The sequence below is a fragment of the Opisthocomus hoazin genome, chromosome 2 (genome assembly GCF_030867145.1).
Source record: "Opisthocomus hoazin isolate bOpiHoa1 chromosome 2, bOpiHoa1.hap1, whole genome shotgun sequence".
Lineage (NCBI taxonomy): Eukaryota > Metazoa > Chordata > Aves > Opisthocomiformes > Opisthocomidae > Opisthocomus > Opisthocomus hoazin.
In genome coordinates this window covers 52,001,003-52,022,812 of record NC_134415.1, presented here as the reverse complement: position 1 = coordinate 52,022,812, position 21,810 = coordinate 52,001,003, and the positions used below count along the sequence as shown (strand labels likewise).

At 38.2% G+C, this 21,810-nt stretch overlaps 1 protein-coding gene across 3 annotated transcripts in view; it reads right to left on the bottom strand.

The window, feature by feature from the left end:
• Positions 1 to 2,964: 2,964 nt before the first annotated feature.
• The window catches only part of EFEMP1 (EGF containing fibulin extracellular matrix protein 1), a 49,486-nt gene continuing 30,640 nt past the window's right edge, over positions 2,965 to 21,810 (bottom strand). For all 3 annotated transcript variants that reach the window (XM_075446300.1, XM_075446303.1, XM_075446301.1), the window contains exons 5-11: positions 16,089 to 16,211; positions 12,364 to 12,483; positions 9,598 to 9,717; positions 8,036 to 8,155; positions 6,468 to 6,591; positions 6,148 to 6,343; positions 2,965 to 4,184 (exon numbers count right to left, since the gene is read on the bottom strand). In XM_075446300.1, the coding sequence (XP_075302415.1) occupies positions 4,026 to 4,184; positions 6,148 to 6,343; positions 6,468 to 6,591; positions 8,036 to 8,155; positions 9,598 to 9,717; positions 12,364 to 12,483; positions 16,089 to 16,211 (962 nt within the window). In that variant the 3' untranslated portion in view covers positions 2,965 to 4,025. The remainder of the gene's footprint in view (positions 4,185 to 6,147; positions 6,344 to 6,467; positions 6,592 to 8,035; positions 8,156 to 9,597; positions 9,718 to 12,363; positions 12,484 to 16,088; positions 16,212 to 21,810) is intronic.

Here is a 21,810-nt window from a genome sequence, read left to right as displayed (position 1 = left end):
ATATACAACACAGTTAATTTTTTGCTGTTTCTGTTCACCAAGGCTGATAACTTTTTCTGTTGGCCAGATGAAATAAAATTGGTTTTTGTAACAGATGCAGCACAGTTCAGTTTTGCATTACGCAGGTGTTCCCCCAGCTGGGAAGTGTGGAAATGTGCCATTTTGCTGAGATGATGGTGAAGTTTAGAAATGTGAGGGCGTTAAAAATAATTCTTCGTGTTAACAGTGGGCTTTGTCCCTGGTGGGCTCCATATGCCGAACAGCTGACTGGGGCAGCAGCTGTTCTATATTTTAATAGGAGAGTTATAAAGTTAGGAACATGGATGATCATTCAAAACATAAGCAACTCTTTGCAGTCATGGAAACAGGATTCAACAATAAACTTGCATTTGTGAGCCTTCCAAACAAAATAATCCCACTGCACTATGTTCAGGTGGTCTTAGGGAAGTGAATGAACTTGCGTTTCTATTTCCTTGAGTTCTGTTTACTCAAAGTCCTATTTTTTTTTTTTTTACTTTTTTTCTCCCTGTTTTCTATTTTTCAGAAGATATTAAACTTGGCATGTGATCCCGATTTAAATTCTTATCGAACAGCGACAGATTTGTATGTGAATATTTCCTGAAGCGCGTTACTGATAATGGTCATGCCAGCAGGATGTAGCAAAAGCTGAGCAAACACTTTGCTCTTGTATAACTTCTTGGGATTTCAGTGTCACTTTTAACCCAAGTAGCTATTCAAACTCTTGTTGCATGTTTGCTGCAGCTCTGTATCCTTTGCAAGAAACACACAAAGTCCTGCTTTCCTGGAGAATCAGATGAACCTGCAGGTTTCCCCCCTAACAGTACACACAACTTCTAGCACAGCGTATAGAAGCTGCTCTTTTTCAGGTTCTGAACCATCTTCTCATTTTGATTATGGGCTTTTCGGATACTCTCACACACTTGATCACACACCGCACCCCTATCCAAAATAATACTAACCACCCCCTTCCAGTTTCTACACAGCCCTGCTGTATTCCCTGGCTTGCTCTGCTTGCCTGCTGATGTTTTGGTTTGGAGGGGCTGCTGTTATTTCAGCTCCCCGCTTCCAGAAAAGCTCTACCATTAATGTTCCTTGTGGAAAGTGGTGCCCACACCCAGCGACTGCATTTAGGTCTCAACCAATCCGTAGCAATACAATGGCGAGTGTGTGCATCTGCACTCATGAACTGTGTGATGACCTCTGACTTGGCTAGTGTGGGATGTAAGCGGTCTCATACAAACCTGAATATTGCAAACAAATGGGGAGTGGGGTAGTTGGCAGGACAGTTTGTGCGAAAATAAAATGGGCTAAGCCAAGTCTATGAGCACAATGAGATGTGGAGGAACGAGCAGGCTGAATATGGCTTGGGCACGTGTATGAGCTACAACTGCCTCTGCTGTTCATGCCATTTGATAAGTATATAAACGTAATGTTTCTCTCTATATAACGATCAATTTTGTTGCTGTCGCATGAGCAGATATTTTAAAGGAAGATTTAGAAGTGCTGGTGACGAAACTGGTGTGAATATTGACAGAGCATGAAGGTAGAGTAAATCCTTGAGGCAGAGCCCAGCAACTTGGGGATGTTGAGGGTGATTTGTGGCTGCTTAATTCACTGCAGCGACCAGCCTGGTGCCTTGCAAGTCTCAGGACTGAAGGAGGCAAAGCCACTTCAGCTTCCTCTGGGGACTTGTCAAGAGAAAACTGCACATTTCAAACCTAGAAACAACAACAAAATCAGTTGTTTCTTGGAGTGGGCAATGCTTAATTCCACAATTTGGGAAGTTAAATGTCGATATTAAAAGAACAGTGCTGATGCTGGGGGTAGAGGGAGATGCTTGAGGGCCAGCAAAGCTCACGTCCTCTGTGAGGACAGACCTCATAAAAATGTTTGTTGTCAAACTAAGTATGGAGGTGAGTATGTTCTGCTTGCCACAAGAACTGCAGGGAGGAGGAGGAGGTTGGAGGCATTTTGCTCAGTACATGTGTGGGATGAGGAGTTGCCTTTCAAAGCAAGCGGATTTGTAGCGATGATGAATGGGGAGGAATCCCTCTGGGGAGAAGGAGCTTCCTACAAGCCAAACTCTCTATATTGGAGAGTTTTCACGATGGAAAACGCCAATTAAATCCTTCTACAAAGCAACGGGGTTTGTATTGGTGAGCTCCTCTCAGCAGAGAGGGATAAAGGCTATTGGGGGTCTTGCTCCCCAGCTCCGGGGCCCCAAGCGAAGAAAATGGAATCCAGCGCCAGCACTGTTTTTTGGCCTATGCCACAACTATGTGCTCTGACCCTTTTGGCAGATGAGGTATTTGTTTAAAGCCACAAATGACTGCCTGAAGGAACAATCATTGGATAATGGGGTCCTGCTCTGCAATTTGTCTGAGCACTGGGGGATGCGTCACCCTAAGCCAGAGCGGTTATGGCCTGTTCCAAGTTATATTCTGCAGCGACATTTTGCAGGACTTCTGGACACCAAAATCTCCAGCCACGCTTGTTGCTTCTTTGGGTACATCCCCTGAAAGCAATCACTAGGGCTGATTGACCTACTAGATAAATATGAATCTGTGGGTCTGCACTGCAAGAGGATTTGTTTGTGTATAATGGATGCACTATTCACAAATAATTTCTACAGAGAATGAATTTTAAGTAGAAAAGAGGCTTCTTCCTGTAAATCGGCAATTAGCAATGTATGTATGCTGGTGTATTTTTCCTTTTTTTTAAGGTCAGTAAAACTAAAACTCAGTAGGCAATTTACTTGCCCATCTACAAAGCATTGGTGTTTTTATTCTTCTGAGAACTAACAGTGTAGGTACAGAGCTCTGGGTCATTCTGACTCTGCAGAACTCAACGGGGCTTTTCTGGCTCCCACAGTAGCTGACAATTCAGCCCTCTAACGCAGCTAATAAACTACCTCAAAAAAGACTAAATACAATATGGTAAGAGATCTTTATTAAAAATTTTGTACATCAAAGGATTAACTACTACATTTAAACAAGAAATAAGATTTTACATATTACAAAAGATGTTATTAGTTCCTGAATTAGAAATAAATTTTATGAACACTGTACATGATACATCCGAGTTGTAAGAGCAGGAATAGGACAGAGTGCCTGAAAATGATATAACTTAATAAGCAAATGCACTCAATTCTTAGTATACAACATAATATTTCTGGAAAAATAGCATGTTAACTTCTGTCTGAAAATGCTGTATCCCTCTAACCAGTAACTACCAACAGTGTTCTCGGGAGAAAGCTTGGACACATGTGCCCTGCGTGGTGATTTTCCATTTCTTATCTGCGTGGTGATTTTCCATATCTTTCATTGTTGGAGAAATTTTCTTCTATAGTCCATTTTTCTCGGAGAGAGCAGAATGTTTTTCTGTGGTCTGGTTAACACAATCTGCATATAAAAACCCAATGAAAACATTTCTCACAATGTCACTTTACCTCCAACCCAGATTAGAAAAACCAACTGATAGCATATAAATGCCTACAGAAATAGATTTTTATTGACTGTTATCTTTTGTTAAAGTAGTTAAAAAGCAGAAATATATTTTAGCTTATCAGATAACGGTTACTTTGCATATCATTCATACTATATAATTCTTTTGGAGATTGTCAGTGTAGCTATGTTAGAACTTAAAATAAAAACAACACAGAAGATCACCTTTTAATTGCATGACCTATTTGGCTAGGAAGAGTGTGTGAAGTTTTACAGAATAGTATGAACATATAGTTCTCATAGAAAAGCGTAGTATGTATCTAGTCCAAGAAAGGTAATAAAAAAAGATTTAAATCTTTATACAGAAAGTGACAATGCCCATGTTCTACTATGGAACACATCTACTACTTTTGAATTATAGGTGTAACGTGTGGGTTAAAGATATCAATTCACTAAACAAATGTTAAAAAAAGAGAGCGAAATCTATAAATAAAATAGTAAGTGCTTTAAGATAATATCCTTTGGCTCCTTTAAGTGCCAGTGAAGGGTTACTGAAAACCACTAAAATGCGTACGGTCCCACTATTATTGTTAATCTTAACACTGAGCTTGTACGATAATTCAAACTGTTGACTGTTAGCATCTCCAGATCCACAATGTGTTCTCTTGGTCCTGATAGTGATTTCACCAGTACCAGCATTGCACTTACGGCGCTTGTTTGCTAAAAGAACAACAAAAAAAGTTTCAGTCAAATCTAAAACGATTCCCTAGTTGCATCAAGAAAGTGCTTGTGTGTTACTACACTGTAAAAATACTCTGTCTCAGCACAGAGATACACAATGCAAGTATTCTTTTAGCATTTTTAAATGGCCATGACTAATATCACACCTGGCTTTGCAAGGAAAATTTTACCTGACTAAGGCTCAGAGGAATAAACTGCACTGCAAAATCTGTTCCTAGTTATGCTGACTCTCCTAAAGGATGTAAAAAGTGGTAATCTATCCCAGGATGGTCTTTTGTTTTTTATCCCCATCGATCAGCTTTTAAAATACATTAAGTAAACCAAGAGAGACCTAATGTCTTTCACAGTGATGTAGGTTGTTCAGTGGAGGGAAACTCTATCTCATGGCTCATACTCCAGACGAAGTTATACTCCCCTTGTAAACACTAGGAAGTTTTGGAACTGGTGCGCTTATTGCCATCCCCATCTTATACTGCTCTGAAGCTCTCTTCCCAGTCTGGGATCATGCTGCTGGGGAACACTGACAGGCCTTGTCTGTGGCATGCTGCTAGTTTGTTAAACAATTTTGTAATTTACAGATGATAATAAAAGGGTAAACTCCATCTCTCCCTTCACCTACTACAAATATTTTTCTCAACCTGTCAAAGGAGTACAGTATACATATGAATCTAATCCATCTGCTGTATCTGAGACCCAGCTCAGAGTTGTACTAAAACAATAGGAATAACTTCTAAGTAAGCCTTTGTTTACCACAGTCCCTTGGCAGGAATAAACACATGCTTCCTTATTTAAGGCCTGTGATTTCTTGTTGGGTGGCAACAGAAGACTGGAATTGTTAGTCTAAAGAAAGTCAGTCTGAAGGCTAGATTGGAGTCTAACCCAACCTGGAGCTGGAGTGATCTTGTTCTTTTTTTAAGCAAATAACTGTTTGTATTTTGGGGTTAGGTGTGGGGGTCTGATGTGTAATAAATCCAGGGAAAAGGATTGGATTATAAATTATACCAGAAAAAAGTGAGATACAGATGAGTAGTTCCTTGTTCCCATCTTGGGGAAACATGGTATAAATAGTCAATGCCATATGTTGATACACTTTTTGGATGTACTGTCAACCCCCCCTAATCTTCAGATTTGAAGAAAAATAAACAAAAATGAAAACCTTCCAATTAATGTATTTCTTGCTGAAGCTTTTTGTGTTGATTCTGTTTTACTGAGTAAAGCCACATATGAAGCAAGAAGGATTTCCCAGGAATCTGTAAATATTACAGGCGTCCATGAAAATCAGATTTCTTCCCCAAAAAATCTTAAAAAGCAGATGTTATAAGACACTTCCATTCATGTGTGTCTACCTAAATGTATTATACCAACAGGAAATACTGCTATTGTAAGTAAGCCCTTTTGTGGTTTTCTGAAATAGTTGCAGCACTATGGGAAAATAAAGGTTTAAGTATGTCTTAACACAAAATCTTTGTAAGTTGGCTTGAACTTGGCACTCTAGAAATCAGTGCTCCATCGTAAGCTATTATTGATTTCTTTTTTGCAAAAAATGAGAAATTTAAAGTAATTGTACAAGGACTCTTTCTACAATCTTCTCCTAAATACATACATATGGGGTGTTCGTACAGTGAGTGAAAAGCGTGGAGGCATCTCATTTGAATCTGACATGGGTGTCCCACGATTGCTAAATATTCATGACCGCTACTAGTGTTGTATTCATTTAAAAGAAACAGTTTGATACTCAGTTTAGGGTTTTCAGGCAGAAAAGTAAAAGGCTTTATAAAATTTGGAAACCAAGCACATTCAATAAGGAAGTACCAAAAAGATGACAAACTCTGGGATGCTGTGATGCCCTGAGGGACATTTCATGGGTTTGTCAAAATGGCAAGGCACTGTAACAGCTGGGTAGCACCACCCTGCTCAGGGTCCAGCTCCCACCAATACTCACTCTCAGGTAAAATTCTCCGTTTTCATTTCCAGACTTGATCCGGAATGTGTTAATAGTATTAGGGTAAATCGTGGTTGCCTGAATCTGGAAGATATCAGAGGGCACTGTTCTGTCTGAACGGATGCTCATGTATTTGTACACCACAGAGTAGGGCAGCTCTCGGCAAATGGCATTTGATACAGGGCAGACACAGCGGCTGGAAAAAAAAAAAAAAGAAACTGATAGTTGCAAACAAATGGTGCTTTCTGTTGTATTTGATCATGTTGGCTGTTGAGGATGATTCTAAAAAAAAAAAAAAAAAAGACTAATTTTTCTCTTACTTCTCAGATGTAAGGACATAGGGTTCTTGACAAGGATTTCTTGGGTAGCAACGAAATCCACCATGGTAATTCCAGCAAATTTCATCCTCTCTGCATTCATTAGTAGTCTCGCACTCATTTATATCTAGGAGAAAGGAAAAGGGACTGGGTCAAAGCAGATGGAAATGAGTTTGCTACAAAAACAAACACAATGTCTTCAAAACAACTGAAAAAAAAAAACCCCACCAACAGGTTTCCGTGTTCTTTACCGGCTTTTCTGGGGCCTGGCTATAAAGGATGTGTCTATGCAGAAATGGAATATATTTGTTTATTGAACGTTAATTCAGTCTGGAGACTTTTTTTTTAGTTCACTAAAGATATGCATTAATCATATGTAATGTAACTGTAGAAATACTGTGAAGTTTCTAATTAGCAAAGAATTATTTTATAGCAGAAGATACTTTGTAGAAGAGGAAAAAGTTTTTGAGGAAGAATTGTGATTTCCTAACTTTTGCACATTCTCATTTTTAATTGCCTCAATTTCATGGTCTAACTAAAATGCTTAGTTAATAACTACATTTTAACTTAAATAGCTTTGAAAAAGAATAATGAAAACTTGTTTATTGTGCAAAACAGAGCTTCCTTTTTTGCTTGGGAAAGTAACCCTGAATGGAGGTGGGACTGTCAGACTTGCACCTTATTAATGTTCTGTTAACCCTGTCAGTGCCAGAACCCCACTACTGTCTACCTATACTGTCTCTTGAAATTAACAGTCACAGAAAGGGTTTATTCAAATATAATCTCTCGGAAAGCAGAAACAGATTTTTCGATGATCAAGCTAACTACCCCACAATGTTCACTATCAGCTGCTGGTCTTAAGAAGGGAAAGAAAACTGAATTTTATAAAAAATATTAATAAAAATTAGTTATTTCTTCATCCCTTCTGCCAATAATTAGCACACCTATTTATTTCTAAAAACAATGACTGTTAAATCGGGTTCTGGATCACAGAAGCAATGGTTCTTGCACTTAGTATGTTGTTCTGCAATACTCTCTAAGATACAGGGACATTTAACACTAGTGAGGAAAAAAACATGAACTTTAAAATTCTGGTATTCAGTGGCACCTGACCAGAACTTTTATTTTCTAAACACAAATTATCTAAGCTTCTGAAGTCTTGCATTTTTTTTCTCCTGTTATCAGAAGAAACATATCTTTCATTCCTACTGTGGCTGGATTTAGGAATACCTATAATATAAAACATTATATAAACCCGTGTGTCTCTCAAAAATAGCCTGATTTTTTTGGAGATATTTCTCTCTGAAACTTAGACTTAGTACTTAGACATCCAAGAAAAGTTTTACCCAAGGGTTGCAAAAACTGAAATTTTGTGCTAGGAATTTGAAAGATTTAGTCTGAGCTGAAGGATTCAAGTAAGAATTAATATACGATATGCAATTAATCATCAAATGCTGTAATGGTAATCCTATCATGAAATATAAATATTAAGGTAGCAAGCATTCTTAATCTTGCTTGAAATGATGTTATTAATAATGCAGTATTAAGACTGCTTAGATGAAGGTACTTACCTTGACATGTTCTGCCTCCTACTACCTGGTATCCTTCAGGGCAGACGCATGAGAATTTTCCTGGTTCATTGACACACTGATATTGACATATATAACTTGAGGTTCTGCATTCATCAGTGTCTGCACAGAGCAAAAGAGCTTAAAGTTATTTGTTTTTAACATCTACCTTGTTACAGAACTAAATGTAATAGCTTAATGCTGGTTCTAACAGGAAAAAATGAATTCTGTCTAAAAAGAGTAAGTTATCAAAAACCTGAAATGTACTGCTTAGAGCCTCGAAGTTGCAAACAGAAGGGCTAGATCTACTTGTGTTTTATCAATAATCTTTTAAAATGAGGATTTTGGATTTGAGGAAGCAAAAGCTAAATTAGTCTTCGTAACAGGTTTGGGAAAATAACTCTTTAAAGAATTTATACTTATAGTATTCCAAAATGTGATTACTTTCACAAAAAAATACAGATGTGAGATTAGTAAGGCAAAAATATTGCCTTTGTACTTGTGCCCTGTGCTAATGGAGTAGATCTCTGGGAAACAGGGGAAGATCTCTCTTTTTTTTTTTTTTTTCCTCCAAATAATATTCAGTGTATACCACTCTCTCTTGCTTTTTTTATTCTTGTGTAACCACCAGTCCCTTGCTGGAGACGTGCAGTGTGAAACAGAATTTAACAGTATATGCCATTAATGGGAAATTAAATTAAACTCATCAAAACTAGGGAATGGCTTGGAAAACAGCATAGCTCCCTCCTATGACCTCGGAGGCTTTAGCCCAGTTCTTGATTTTATGTCAGGGATGTCCTTGGAGGCTGCATACTTGCTGCTCCCTGTTCTGTTCACTTGCAAGTAGGATTAGCTTCAGAAGCTTGGAGAGGGAGCATCTGTAATAGCTCCACTGGCTTGTTTAGGAGGGCAGTGGTAAACCAAAAAGACCTCTTTGGCTCAAAGATTGGTAGAAAGGATATGGGCTTTAAGGGTGAGATCATCATGTGTCCAAAAGGAGATTAGAGGATCCCTGTGGAGACTCTGGCAGAGGAAATAGTGTTGATTGTATAATCATCAGGAGACATGCTGTTTGTATACACAGGCTTGAAAGCACCTCAGAAGCACAATTGTCACTTCCTTAAAATCAGAAATTTGAGGTTTTATTTTCAGAGGAGCCTAACAACACACAAAATTGCACTTGTTTTTGGTTTGCATTCCTTTCTGCTTCATTTTAATTGTCATCGGCATTAGACCACACACAATTCAAGTGAGTTTCTGAAGTAAGTATTCAGAAGCCTTATTATTCCCAGCTGTGATCCGAAATGTAGTAATGTCTGTCCTGTTTTGCACTTACTATTAAAGAGAGATACCCATATCTACATGTACCTCAATGTAGCTGCTAAGGTCTGTATTAGCAACCACATTTGCAATATAACAAAATAAATGTCTTAAGGGCTTTAGCTACAAACTGCACCCACAGTGTGGCTTCACTTGAATTATATCCCTTAGTTCACAGAAACACTTTTGGGAAAACAACTGAAAAAAGACAAAAATCACTCTTCCAAGACAAAAAAATTGCTTACCTTCACAGTTGATTCTGTCACTGCTTAACTCAAATCCTGGATTACACTGACAGATGAAAGAACCCAGTATATTGTAACACTGTTGTGCACATGGGTTATTGGCATCACACTCGTTTATGTCTGAAAGGAAGAATTACAGATCTTTATCTTGTGTAGCTGGTAATTAGGCTGTTTAAGTGGATTAGTCCTTAGTCTGGGTCTATTGCTTAGCAGCAGCTCAGTTGACTATATGAATGTAGATCTGCAGTCACTGGAACAATGTCAGATCTATGCTTTACATTCCATGTAGAAAAAAAGTATTTTTCCAGGAATGAGAGTTATTCTAATATATGATGAAGTCTTCCAAAAATGTTTAGTGTGGCTACTAAACTCCACATTCCAGTGTCTTTTTTCAGGTATGAAATGCCAAGTCTCTATAAATAATTGATATAAGGAACACACACTGATAAGACCTCTCAGCATGCAGTAGCTAAGATTTGAGCTATTTATTACTCTTAAAATTCATTCTTTCAAATTCCATTACAATTATAACATGAGCCTTTGAGGCCAGTAGAGTTTTGCAATGCTCTAAGGACTAGACCATATTGGGGGAAGGTATGTTTCTCTGCTAGATTTTTTCCATGATGTGCCCATCCTAAGAACATATGTGAGAACACTGGTATGAGAAGAGAAGCAATTTTTAATGGGAGGTTTACATAACTGTAATCACCTCTGGAATCTATAACGCTTGTTTTTCCTAGGCCCTTGACTAACTGCTGCTCCTCTGTCATTCACTCTGTAGACTTTAGTGTATTTTCCTTTGTATTCCTCCGCTGCATGTTTTCTATTCATATTTGTGTTTATCAGATATAGCCATTAGTAGAGGGCTGCACTTGGGGAAAAAAAAAAAGTCTTGAGTTCATGGCTTCTGCAAATGCTTATAAATGTCAGCAACACTCAGTCATTTATAGATACAGCTAAAAACTGACAAAGATGACTAAGATTAGGCATTCACAAGAACTAAATCAATGAGGAGAATATTAATTCTCTGTATGATGAACCTCATAGTCCTGAAAATGAATGGTAATATGGGAAAACTGAGTACAAAGATTTTTCTCCCTCCTTTTACTTAATTTCTGGCAATAGAGCAAAGAGTGTACATCATGACAATGCTACCAGAAGCAATAAGCAAGCTAGCCAAAGCCACAGTTCTGTTTCTTTTCCTTCCAAGAAATATTGACCCACTTTCAATACTTGCAAAAGTTGTAACACAAGTGTAATTGGTACAGCTGTCAAGTATCACTTCTGCCAGATGACTGCTGCAGATGTGAAAGTCTGCCTTGATGCAGCAACCACTCATTTACAAATTTCTTCTTAAGATTTACTTCATCTTTCCTGGTGGAAGTATGTCTTGTTAGGCTGGATGGCCATCAAGAATCAGAGAAGGGGTTTCTTGGTGAAGCACCTAGCAAACTGGAGCTGTCCTACGGATTTGTCTTTGAAATAATACACCTTGCATTTGAACCATGGAAAGGGTCAAATGAGTAACAACTTGTCACAGGGTTATGTTGTGTCAATGTACAATTTTTTTATCTTATCATTTGGTGAAAACCAAGAAATGCCTCTGTCACTTCAGTGCTATGCAGTGTGCCCGGGTACTTGATGATAAGATATGGCAACACTTGGAACTAATGGTAGAAGCTGGAAAACCCAGACTGATTTTTCTATTTTTATCTATATATGTATATAATAAAGGTTTTATAGATATATTACAGCCATGAAGATCTTCATCACCCATCTATTTTTTTTTTAAATGTCCATTCTCTCTGCAATTCAGCAGACATCGCTTCCTTTTTATTATTACTCTGATTCTTCTGGAATAGAACTTAGAATCATAGAACACTTCAGGTTGGAAGGGACTTTTAGAGGTTGTCTGGCCCAACCGCCCTGCAGTGAGCAGGGATATCTTCAACTAGATCAGGTTGCTCAGAGCCCTGTCCAACCTGGCCTTGAATGCTTCCAGGGATGGGACCTCCACTACTTCTCTGGGCAATCTGTTCCAGTGTTTCACCACCCTCATGGTAAAAAACTTCTTCCTTATATCTAGTCTAAATCTACCTTCACTTAGTTTAAAGCCATTAACTTATGATTTCAAACTTAATAGCAGTCTTAAAGTTTTACTGCAAGGCTTCCCTTAGTGTTTTACTTCTAAAGGGAGGATCACTTCTAAAGAGTCACTCTTCCTTAGTGACCCTTGTTTTCATTTTTAACATTATTTTCTAGATAGTCAAATGTGACATTCATAGATGCCTTTTTTGTCATTACATTCGTCCTGTGGTGAGGGTAATTACACTTAACAGCAGAGGTACAGTATTGCTTCCCCTGGTTTCCAGTTCCAGCCTTTGTGCTGCATGAGCTGTGAATAAAAGTCAATGATGATGCAAAATGATCCACCCAAACTGAAAGAATAATTAAATCTAAGCTTAAACAATTAATATAATCCTCTGGGCTTGCAGTTGCCAAACTAGATGCTCCTCAGAAACCTGCTATGCCAACAAATAACAGGTTTTCAATAAGGCTCCAACTTTCTCTTTAACCCTCCTGTACTTCTGAGGTCACTTGCAGGAGAGCCTCTCAATATAGCAACTGGTGTGTCTTATTGGTTGATATTTATTTCCTTTAACTTGGGACGAAGATACCTAAATTTCAACTGTGGCAAGTTATGTGTCAGTATTTGCCTGTATATCAAGTAAGCTGATGTGTAAGTATGTGCAGAGTAGTTCTTACCTACACAGGTGTGGTTGTTGGATGCTAACTGGAAACCGGCATTGCACTGGCAATAATAGGAACCAGGAGTGTTCACACATCGATGGTGGCAATATGGAGGCAGGGTGCATTCGTCGATGTCTGAGTTACCAAAAAAGAGAAATTAGTTCAAATGGAGTCATGGCAGTTCACTGCTGCTGTCTTGTGTCCAAAGAATCTGTAAAGTTAATTGCACTTGATTAAAAGCAGGAAGAAAAAAAAGCTTATGTGACACTGCTTCTGTGGATATTAATAGGAATACTATTTTACTTTAACTCTTGTAAAAATCTGTTCTATGCTGATTGTCTTCCAGCCACTGAGATCAATACACATCCGAACTTTATTTTTTATTCAGTTCCACAGTACTGCTTTGTCTTGTTTATTTTGTATAGGTAAAACTGAGAATGTTTTGTTCTGCTCTTCAAAGATTTCTCATGATGCAGACATTAAAGCCAACTAACACAGTGAAAGTGTCCTGTAGCTTTTTTTTTTTTCAAAAATTTGCATGCAACACACTTAGCATGTACTAAATCTTTCCAGCTCCATCAGGAAGAGTCCAAATTTTCTGTGCAAGTACAGGGGAGCTGTGAGGATAGAAGATTAATTGGCCTGAAAAAGAAACCGGTGGTTGTGCTTCTGCAGGGATCCCCCAGAAACTGGCTTGCTCCCACAAGGGGCTGCCACTGTTCCTGCTCCCCCTCCCCGCCTCTCCTGCGTACCTTTCCACACGGCTGCACTAGCACCTTCTGGCTGCACTCTCTGGTGCCAAGGAAGGCGATCAGACTGGCTGAAGTTGGTGCTATCTCAGGCAGTATTAACTTTCCACAGACCCTCCTTGCAGATTAGCCCTGGTTTTGAGGTGGAGCAGGCTGCCTTTCCAAGTTTCAGCATTCCTGATGTGCATTGGAGCAGGGTTTTCACCTGCGAACCACACAAGATGTGCAACAGCCCATTTTTTTACCTCTGCATCTTAAAAGTTTTCTTTGCATTCTGGAGGTGATACTGCCTCTGTTTTTGTCTGAAAAACTTTTTTTTTATCATGCCACAATGCTGGGCCTGCTTGAGCTTGGTGAAGAAATTCATGCTGTATTCTGTACATGTACACAATGTGAGATTTCAAAGGCTCAACGCTCAGAAAAATAAGAGCAGTTTCCACTGGAACAAAGGCACTTCCCACACCCATGCCAGATCTTGAGTGTCCTACCTCCAGCTGTTTCCACCATAGATGTGTTTAAAAAGAGGCCAAGACTTTTTTTTTTTATAATGAGGAAAGTGTTTGTTTTAATATCAAGTAAAAAAATAATCTTTAGAAGTTAACCCTTTCTTTGTCAAATTTGCAGTCACTGTTTGGGCCTAAACTTAGCAGTGGAGTGTTTTGGATGGTTCTGAATGAACAGGTTTACGCTGGAAAATTCCTGGCTATTCGTACACTAGTGATTGTTGCTGTAACTCTTTTGTTGCAGAGAGAAATTTGGAAGTAGAAATGGAATAAATTAGGAGGCACGGTAGTTCTCTTCCATCCTTACCTTTCACAGGACTAAGTTCTTACAAATTGCTCTTTAAAGATCTCATTATACAATATAGACATATGAGCAATGCGTTGCTGCTTAGGCACTGCATTTATGCACACAAATGCTTCCAGGATCTGACTCTACTTCAATGGGAGTTCTTCTTGCAGGATTAAGCACATCAACTCCATGCAGATATAAGGGCTAAGCATTATCTAATCAATTCAGCCAAATCTTCTGTTCAAAGTAATGCTGGAAAACAATTCCTTCTATCTGCAGTCCTGTGTTTCAGAAAAGACTAATTTTGCAATATGTCAACAAGCAAATTTAAAAAAAAAAAGTCAAAAAACCCAGAAATAATTAGTCAATTTAGATTAAAATCAATCACTTGTTAGAAATTAGTCCTTTTCTCCCTCTACCTTGAAGCCAAAATAGTCTGGAAAAATTTCTTTCAAATTTGAGAAACATTTCCTCCCATATGGAGAACCTCTATCAAGATCTGGCCTCAAGAACGTTTTCTGGCTAAGTTGTCACAAAATCCCCAAAGACAGGCTTTGTTCTGAAATGCTGACAGTACTAAGCATAGGGATGTACTTATAATTTAGGTCAGTGTCTAATACGTAACACAGGTGTTATTCTTGATTTCGCCTTCAATGGAAGGGAAACTTCACTTTCCAGACATCTTCTGTATAGATTTAGATACATAAATGTATTCACATGTAGATATAAGGGCATATCATTCTGCTTCTTTTCTTTTGAGTGCTGTAATGTATCCTGCAAGACTTTCAGTTAGTACCATGGGTCTTGACATTAAAAGTGCTATTGCATAGCAGTAATATGCTTTATCTTCTCTAAAGAATCTAGATAAACTCCAGATACTTTAAAAAAAAAAAGTATCAGTGACCTATTAAAACTATTCCTCTACCCACATTCCAAACTACTCATCCTACTCTTGCACAGAGAACTGAGAACAATCAGATGCCTCTGTGTTTACACCAGTTTTACAGTTCAGGGCTAATCCACATCTCTTAGGAAAGAGGTAAGAATTTTTAGGTTGATTCCTAGAGCCCTTGGCTTAGAACCTTAAAGAGTGAGCCGTGCCCAGAAATTTAAGTTAGTCTAGATGTGTACTGAAATTTCCCCAGTTTCCTCCCTGCAGCTTGTTAGGTGGTGACTGCCTATAGTCTTAGCAAGGCTTTTTGAAATAGATTAAAAATAAAAATTAAAAAGTTCTTAAACATTTTCAAATGTGGGATCCCTAACACAAAGATAAAGAAGAAAACCTGAAGTTCTGTTGTTTCTGTTCTGCTGAGGACAAAGAAACCCCAAATGCTTTTCTCTTAGGCTGCATAAAACCATTCTTGTGTCTTACAAGAGGCAGTCTTGAATACCACCTCATGATGTATATATTTGATTCTCTTATTTCATAGTTGTTTTTATTATTTCTGACAAACTTAAGGCTTAAGGCAGGAGTGCCTCTAAAAGCAATTAATCCATTGAAATCATGATTAAAGAGGTGTTAAATAAAGGCTGAAGGAAAACTAAAGGAACAGAGTAACGGCACTTTTGCATAGTGTCCCCCAGTGAGGATGGAATAGGAAAGATGCAGTGTTTACACTGCACTTGGATTTAATTTAATGTTATACTTGCATAGGTCCCAAGGGTGCTAAAAGTTTATTCTGGCAGAAAGAATAAAGCGTAGTAGTTTATAAGTTGTAAATATCATATACCTGCATTCAGAGTTTCCATCTCTTTCATTTATACTCATAAATCTGAGTACTGAAACAGACTGTGCAATGGGGCTCTGCAGAGCAGGGATTAGGTCTGTGTGAAGGTAGTGCTTTGTCCTACAGATCTGGAGTCGAGTCTCACTGAGGTCAGTGCAAAGACATGCTTTAGTTTGTTGTTATAGTAGACTTATGACTATATCTGGGACATTAGGCAAAACCTACCATAAACACGATGGTAACTATTAGGAAAATTAATCTTGTGAAGTTCAACTCCAAGTGTTGATTATACTGAAGATAGTTTCTAGTTCTATGTTTTAGTGATTACGTACTGTGATAAAGTGATTATTCCATTGCATTTCAAGGTTACACAGCCATTTTACAGTACACATACCTATATACTTTATAATCAGTATAAAGTTTGCAACTGTAGATAATGAAAGGAAATAATTCAGTCTAGAGCAACACTTACCAACACATTGGTCCCCTCGTTTCTGATAGCCTGGAGGACACTGGCAGCTAAAGGACCCTCTTAAATTGACACATACTTGGTCAGCTCTACAATTATGGGTTCCAGTTGCACATTCATCTATATCTTTACAAAAAAAGCAGATGCAATATTAGTCATACAGTTTACTGAAAATACTGAAAACACCTGTTGAGTTGCTCTGCCCATCTTCCAAGCTATCTATAAGTAAAGGCAGCAAAGTTCATATATACTCCAAAGATGTCATCTCAACGCTTATTCCATTTGCAGGACATGAAATGTTACCAGATTTCTAATAGCTTTTAATTCTGATACATTGCATTTGAAAATATTTTCAGATACGGTTATTTTAAACAATCAGATATTTTTGTCAAATACCATTAGTATTTTGTACTTATCACTATAAAACTTTCTGTAAACTTCTTGCAACTTTATCACATTTCATCATATTTCAATAATTAGACTTTTTTGTTCCACACCCACCCCCCCCCCAGCCCCGGCTGGTTGTTCGTTGCATGCTGAATTACTCTGGAAAATTTCAGCAAATGTAGTTCAGCTCTTTCTCAAGAATGAGATGAGTTAGAAATATGTTGTAAGACTCTGGTGATCTCTTTTGCATGGTTCCTGTGCTCCATACTTTGGACAGAGACTTGGAACTTGGTATGTGGTGGCCTTCTCATCAGGAAGAGATCTGCCTCTTGTCACTCCCATGAAAATCCCCCTAATTCAGTCAGTCTGTTAAAGTCTTTGGAAACACTTTACATATGTTTGTATTTGAACAGTGCAGCTCAAATTGCAAATACTAGAGTGATACTTCTCAGTGTAATTCAGGCAGCTTTTAGTTCACACTTAAATGCAGGTTTACACAAGTATAAAAACAGCATTTTGATTTTGCCTATTCGTTATAACTGTTGGAGGTACTTAATTATAATTAAACTGCATGTGCTGACAAATGGTTGCTCAAAATAGAATTACAATTTGCTTTCTCATCTGAACATCCAAAACGCTGGAGAACTTTTTATTGTAACCTGACACAGTACAGTGCAAGGACTTTTTAATTTTGGCATTGTACACAGTTTGGAGACTCTAGGCTGAACAAACAAATTCCTTAAAACTTATGATCTCTAGTTTACAAATCTCAGCTGACTTCTCTATTTGTATAGGCACTGGGGATGTTAGAACATCACCAGTGGCAGATTCTGGGTGGTGCTTTGGAAAAAATGATGGATTCTTTCTCATAGCAAATGAAAACAATTTTGACCGCAAGATTCAATAAAAAAAAAAAACCATCAACAGTTTGAATTAATTCTCAATGTTTGCTCTTTCCCCAAATGTCCAAATATTTTACATGTATCTTCTCTTTATCTGACAGGAAAAATAAAGTCCTCTTATGTTAGCCTGCTCTTTGCATTTCTGCATATTATTAGTACTAAAGCTTCTATGTTGATGCAGTACTTGCTGACTGCATTGTTCTGTACTGACAGCTGAAAAGCACATTCTCAGGTGTAAAGACTTTCAGGGACTATAGCTGGCTGCCTCATACCAACCTGACACATCATAAAACGCTAGAGCCAAAGCACGGTGGAGTTCAATGCAAGTCTTTGCAGGGACTTCACCGGGCTTTGCATGTACTCCTAGTCTCTACAAAAGTTGAGAATAAAATGGCTATAATACTCACACAGTTCAAATCCTTTTTGTTGCAGAGTGTGCTGGAACAAAGAAAGTTTCTTTGATCTTTAGGAACTTCATATATGAGTAAACTTAACAGGAGTTACCTTTTAAGATGGATTAGTTAAAGCACATTAAGTCCTTATCTTGCTATCTGCATCCTTGGCTTGCTTTCCATTTAGCTTAATTTCTATGGAATAAAAAGCTACTCCAGCTAAAATGAACCAAACTAGATTGACTTACGCAATCAGGGTCTTTGATTTTTCCCAATGGTAAATTCAGCTTGAAATAAAAACAATTATTCAAAAGTAGTATTTGACTGCTAGCTTGCTCCTCATTTGGAAACTCTTGGAGGATTCGATGTTATGGCCAAAAAGATCTGTATTTACAAGAACAACCTTTTCTTGAGGCTTGTTTCAAGGAATCCTTTAGAGTTCTCCTAAGCTTCTTACTCAAGTTAGGATCCTGAACTGGGCTGCATATTAGCTGTGACTGTATGTCCTGTCTGTGTTCTACATGCCATAAAAATGTGTATCAGTATGTGGCATGATACATGATATGGTGGACTTCAGAAGAGCTTTATCAGTGTTGTCACTCTGCAACATCATGGTACCTTTTGACTGTCTTTGCTGGATGGCTTTCATTGTGATGTGAGTTGCTAGGCAAGCTAGGGAAACAGATACATGGAATGAACTATTGATGGGAGTTCTTTCAAAACTTTTTTGTGTGGACTTTACTGAACTGCCTAAGGTGGGAAGCAAAGGCGGATAGGGGAGCAGCCTCTAGCTTTCACTGGGGAAGGGCAGCAGGGTGCCATGCTTGAAGGAATTCTGTTTGTGTATGTGCAAAGAAATCAGTAATGTTAGAGGAAGGCTGATGGCCTGAAGATAGTATTTTGTAGTGCTTCAAGGAAAATGTTGTGGGAGGAGAACAATAAGCAGCTAGACAGGTTTCAGCGCTGGAACATTCAGTTCTGAAATCTCTAGTATTGCTATAATTACAGATATGTCTACTGTTGTGACTTACGCAAGGGTGAGGAAGCGAGTGGAAGATTTCAGTGCTGAAAGCAGTGACAAATGCGAATTTTATTGGTGTTATACCAGAAGCAGCCCAGCCCTTGTGCAATACAGAAAGAACCACTGGTGGATTTTGCTATGTGATGTTGCTGCACAGATCTATGCATCTATGCCTTTGGTGAGTGAGGCCCAAAGAGAAGTCTTCAGCTTCTTGGCACTCAATGTGACCCAAATCATCCTCCTTTAGAGAAACAGTCTTTTTTTCTAACTGTCCTGAGAGTTACTGCAGCAACTGAGGAGTGGAAGCCACAGGAAGGAAGCAACATCAATGTTGGAGGTCTCCTTGGTATGAGGCAGATCAGCTCCATTTTTCTCTGAGGTGGCAGAGATACTTGTCTACCAATACACACACACTTCTCTCCCCGTATTAAATAGCATAAGCTTACACTGGTGGTGCCAGTAGTGATCTGGGATGCCAATTTATGTGTTCATGGTTCTTGAATGAGTAGGCTGTCTACCTCCAGTTGTTTAGGGTCTGACTGAACTCTGATCCAAAGCTTCCAGATTGTTTTCGCAGTTATGTCCCCTCTGTATGGAAATCAGTAACTTGCAGGTCTTCATTCCATTATACTAAGAATTTCTTTTCCCGGTTTAAATCAGACTTTTCCAATCCATTAGATTCCTAGCTTGTTTATCACAACTTGCACAGTGCCCTCTGATTCTGTGACAGTGATCTGGAAGCTGCATCAATTCCTGCTTCTAGTCTGTATCAAATGCAAGGATACAAGGATGAGGCAGCAGTTATACAAAGCACATGTTTTTCCTTAAATTCTACTATCTCATTCCATTTGATCCCTGGACTTGAGTGTGAACACTACATGAAGGTATTGAGAATCCATACTTTTGGTTTCTGCCTACTGAAGACACCCATGACCAGACTGATTTCGTATCTGTAAAGACATAGCAATCCGGGGCAAGGGTGGGATAGAAACTGCTACAGGAACATTACAGAGCTCACCAGCTTTAATCCTAAGAGCAAGATAAATTTGTCTGATCTCTCCTCTCTAGCATGAATGTTTAATAATATGTGTTATGTGCATGTGTGTTTATAATAATTAAAAAAATTAAAACAAGACACTCCACTGCATACACTTGTGTCTCTGGGGAGGGGGTGAGAGAACAAAAAACATGTGACAGATGTTTGTCATGTTGCTTAATGCACTACTGGAAAGTACTCAAGATACCACAGTGATGAGTGCAGTATAAGAAACAGATCTAGAAAGAAAATAATGGACTTTTACAAGATCATTCTTGAGCATCTTTCTTCTGCAACCTCTTTTCCAAATTTATTGTCATCATGATAAAGTTTGTTTGCGTAAGTGTTTCAGCAACTGATGCCATAGCTGAAACTTCTACCTTAAGCAAGTATCTTGTAAGCTCTACCTGAAAATACCCTCAACTCATTCCTCATCAACTTTGGATAAATTTCATTTCTAGAGGTTACACATACACTTGTTCACTCAGGTAGGCAATTTAAATTACATTGGTAACCAGTAATGAGAATTTTTTAACATTACCCTTCCTTTATTTCTTTGTGTTTTCTAATCTCAGCTAACATTTTAAAAGGTTGTGCTATTCGCTACAGATAAACAAAAGCTGTAAGTTTGTATCAGATTGTTTAATGACTTGAATGATATTTGATTATTGATGCATGCAACCTGTGAAATATAGATTAATTCTTAAATTTACTGTTTATCTGAGTGTGATCTAAGATATTGCTCAGATTTTTATTCCCAGGCAGTCATTCTCTGGACAGTTACAGCCTGTGTAGTTGGAAAACTTCCTCTGAAATATCCTGGATGTCTCTTAACAATCCTTTATCAGATCGATCTTATTTGAAAATGGAGTTGGGTTACCTTCAGTGTGTTGATCATTGTAATAATTGAACTCGGATAACTATGTAGTCTTTCAATAGGCAACTCAAAAGCAAACTTACTATGGGATTTATTTCTACTTTAAATAGTTATAAAAACATATCAATATTTGTAAAATGAGTTTGGATTGAGTATTTTAATTTCCATATGTTGTTTATAGGTGTTGCATCCAGAATACTACACTGACAGAATGTGACAGTTTCAAAGTCAAGTACCTGGTGAATTGCGAAACACAGAATTCAGGTTCTCTGAACAGTCTGAATTCAGATCCATTAAGCATCATGATACAGTCTTTAATTCTATGAATCTCGAATTCTGTTCTTCCCACAGGCTTGGGCTCGGGCATTCCCAAAATGGGTTAGGTGGTATGGTCCTCTATGACATTGCAGTAATTACTGCTATATAAAAAGCTTAAATTGATGTAAAGAGTCAAGAGTCAACAGAGAAGTTGGGGGAGAAACATTACAATTAAGGACACTGGTCTCTCAGTTAAATTACGTGTAAGCCACACAGCTCTTCCAGAAATGTTTATGGAAGTCCTCAATCGTACTATGGTAAATATGGCCATCAGACCCCAATGACTCATCCTAATATAAATAGTGCCTTTTGCAGCAATCTCCAGCGCTATTCTAGAAAGTTCATTTTAGAAGACTTTCATATTGATAACTATCTGCAGGTTAAGATAATGCTATTTGAAGTTTGCAAGGTGCTACAGAAATAACATGAGAACCATGGAGGGCAGCAGAGCTTAGTCCTATATTCCTTCAAAATATAAATCAACTTGCATTTCATAGTTATAATTCCACAAGCCTCACTAATAGCTATACCCAGTGATTCCCTCATTTTCCAAAAATGTACCCGCACTCCCTCTTGAAGTGATTTACACAATTAGGTCCTTCCATTGCTGACTTTAGCAGCCTGCTCTATATTTCAACCGCCAGTTGTGTACACAAATTTTGCCTGACCTGCTTTTTAGGTACAGTTTTCTCTAAATCTAATGTATCGTTCCCTGTTTTAGAGCTAGTTAGTTTTTCTGCTTCTCTACCGCAACCCATTCTGTCAGGCTCTTATCTACATCCATAAAATTTT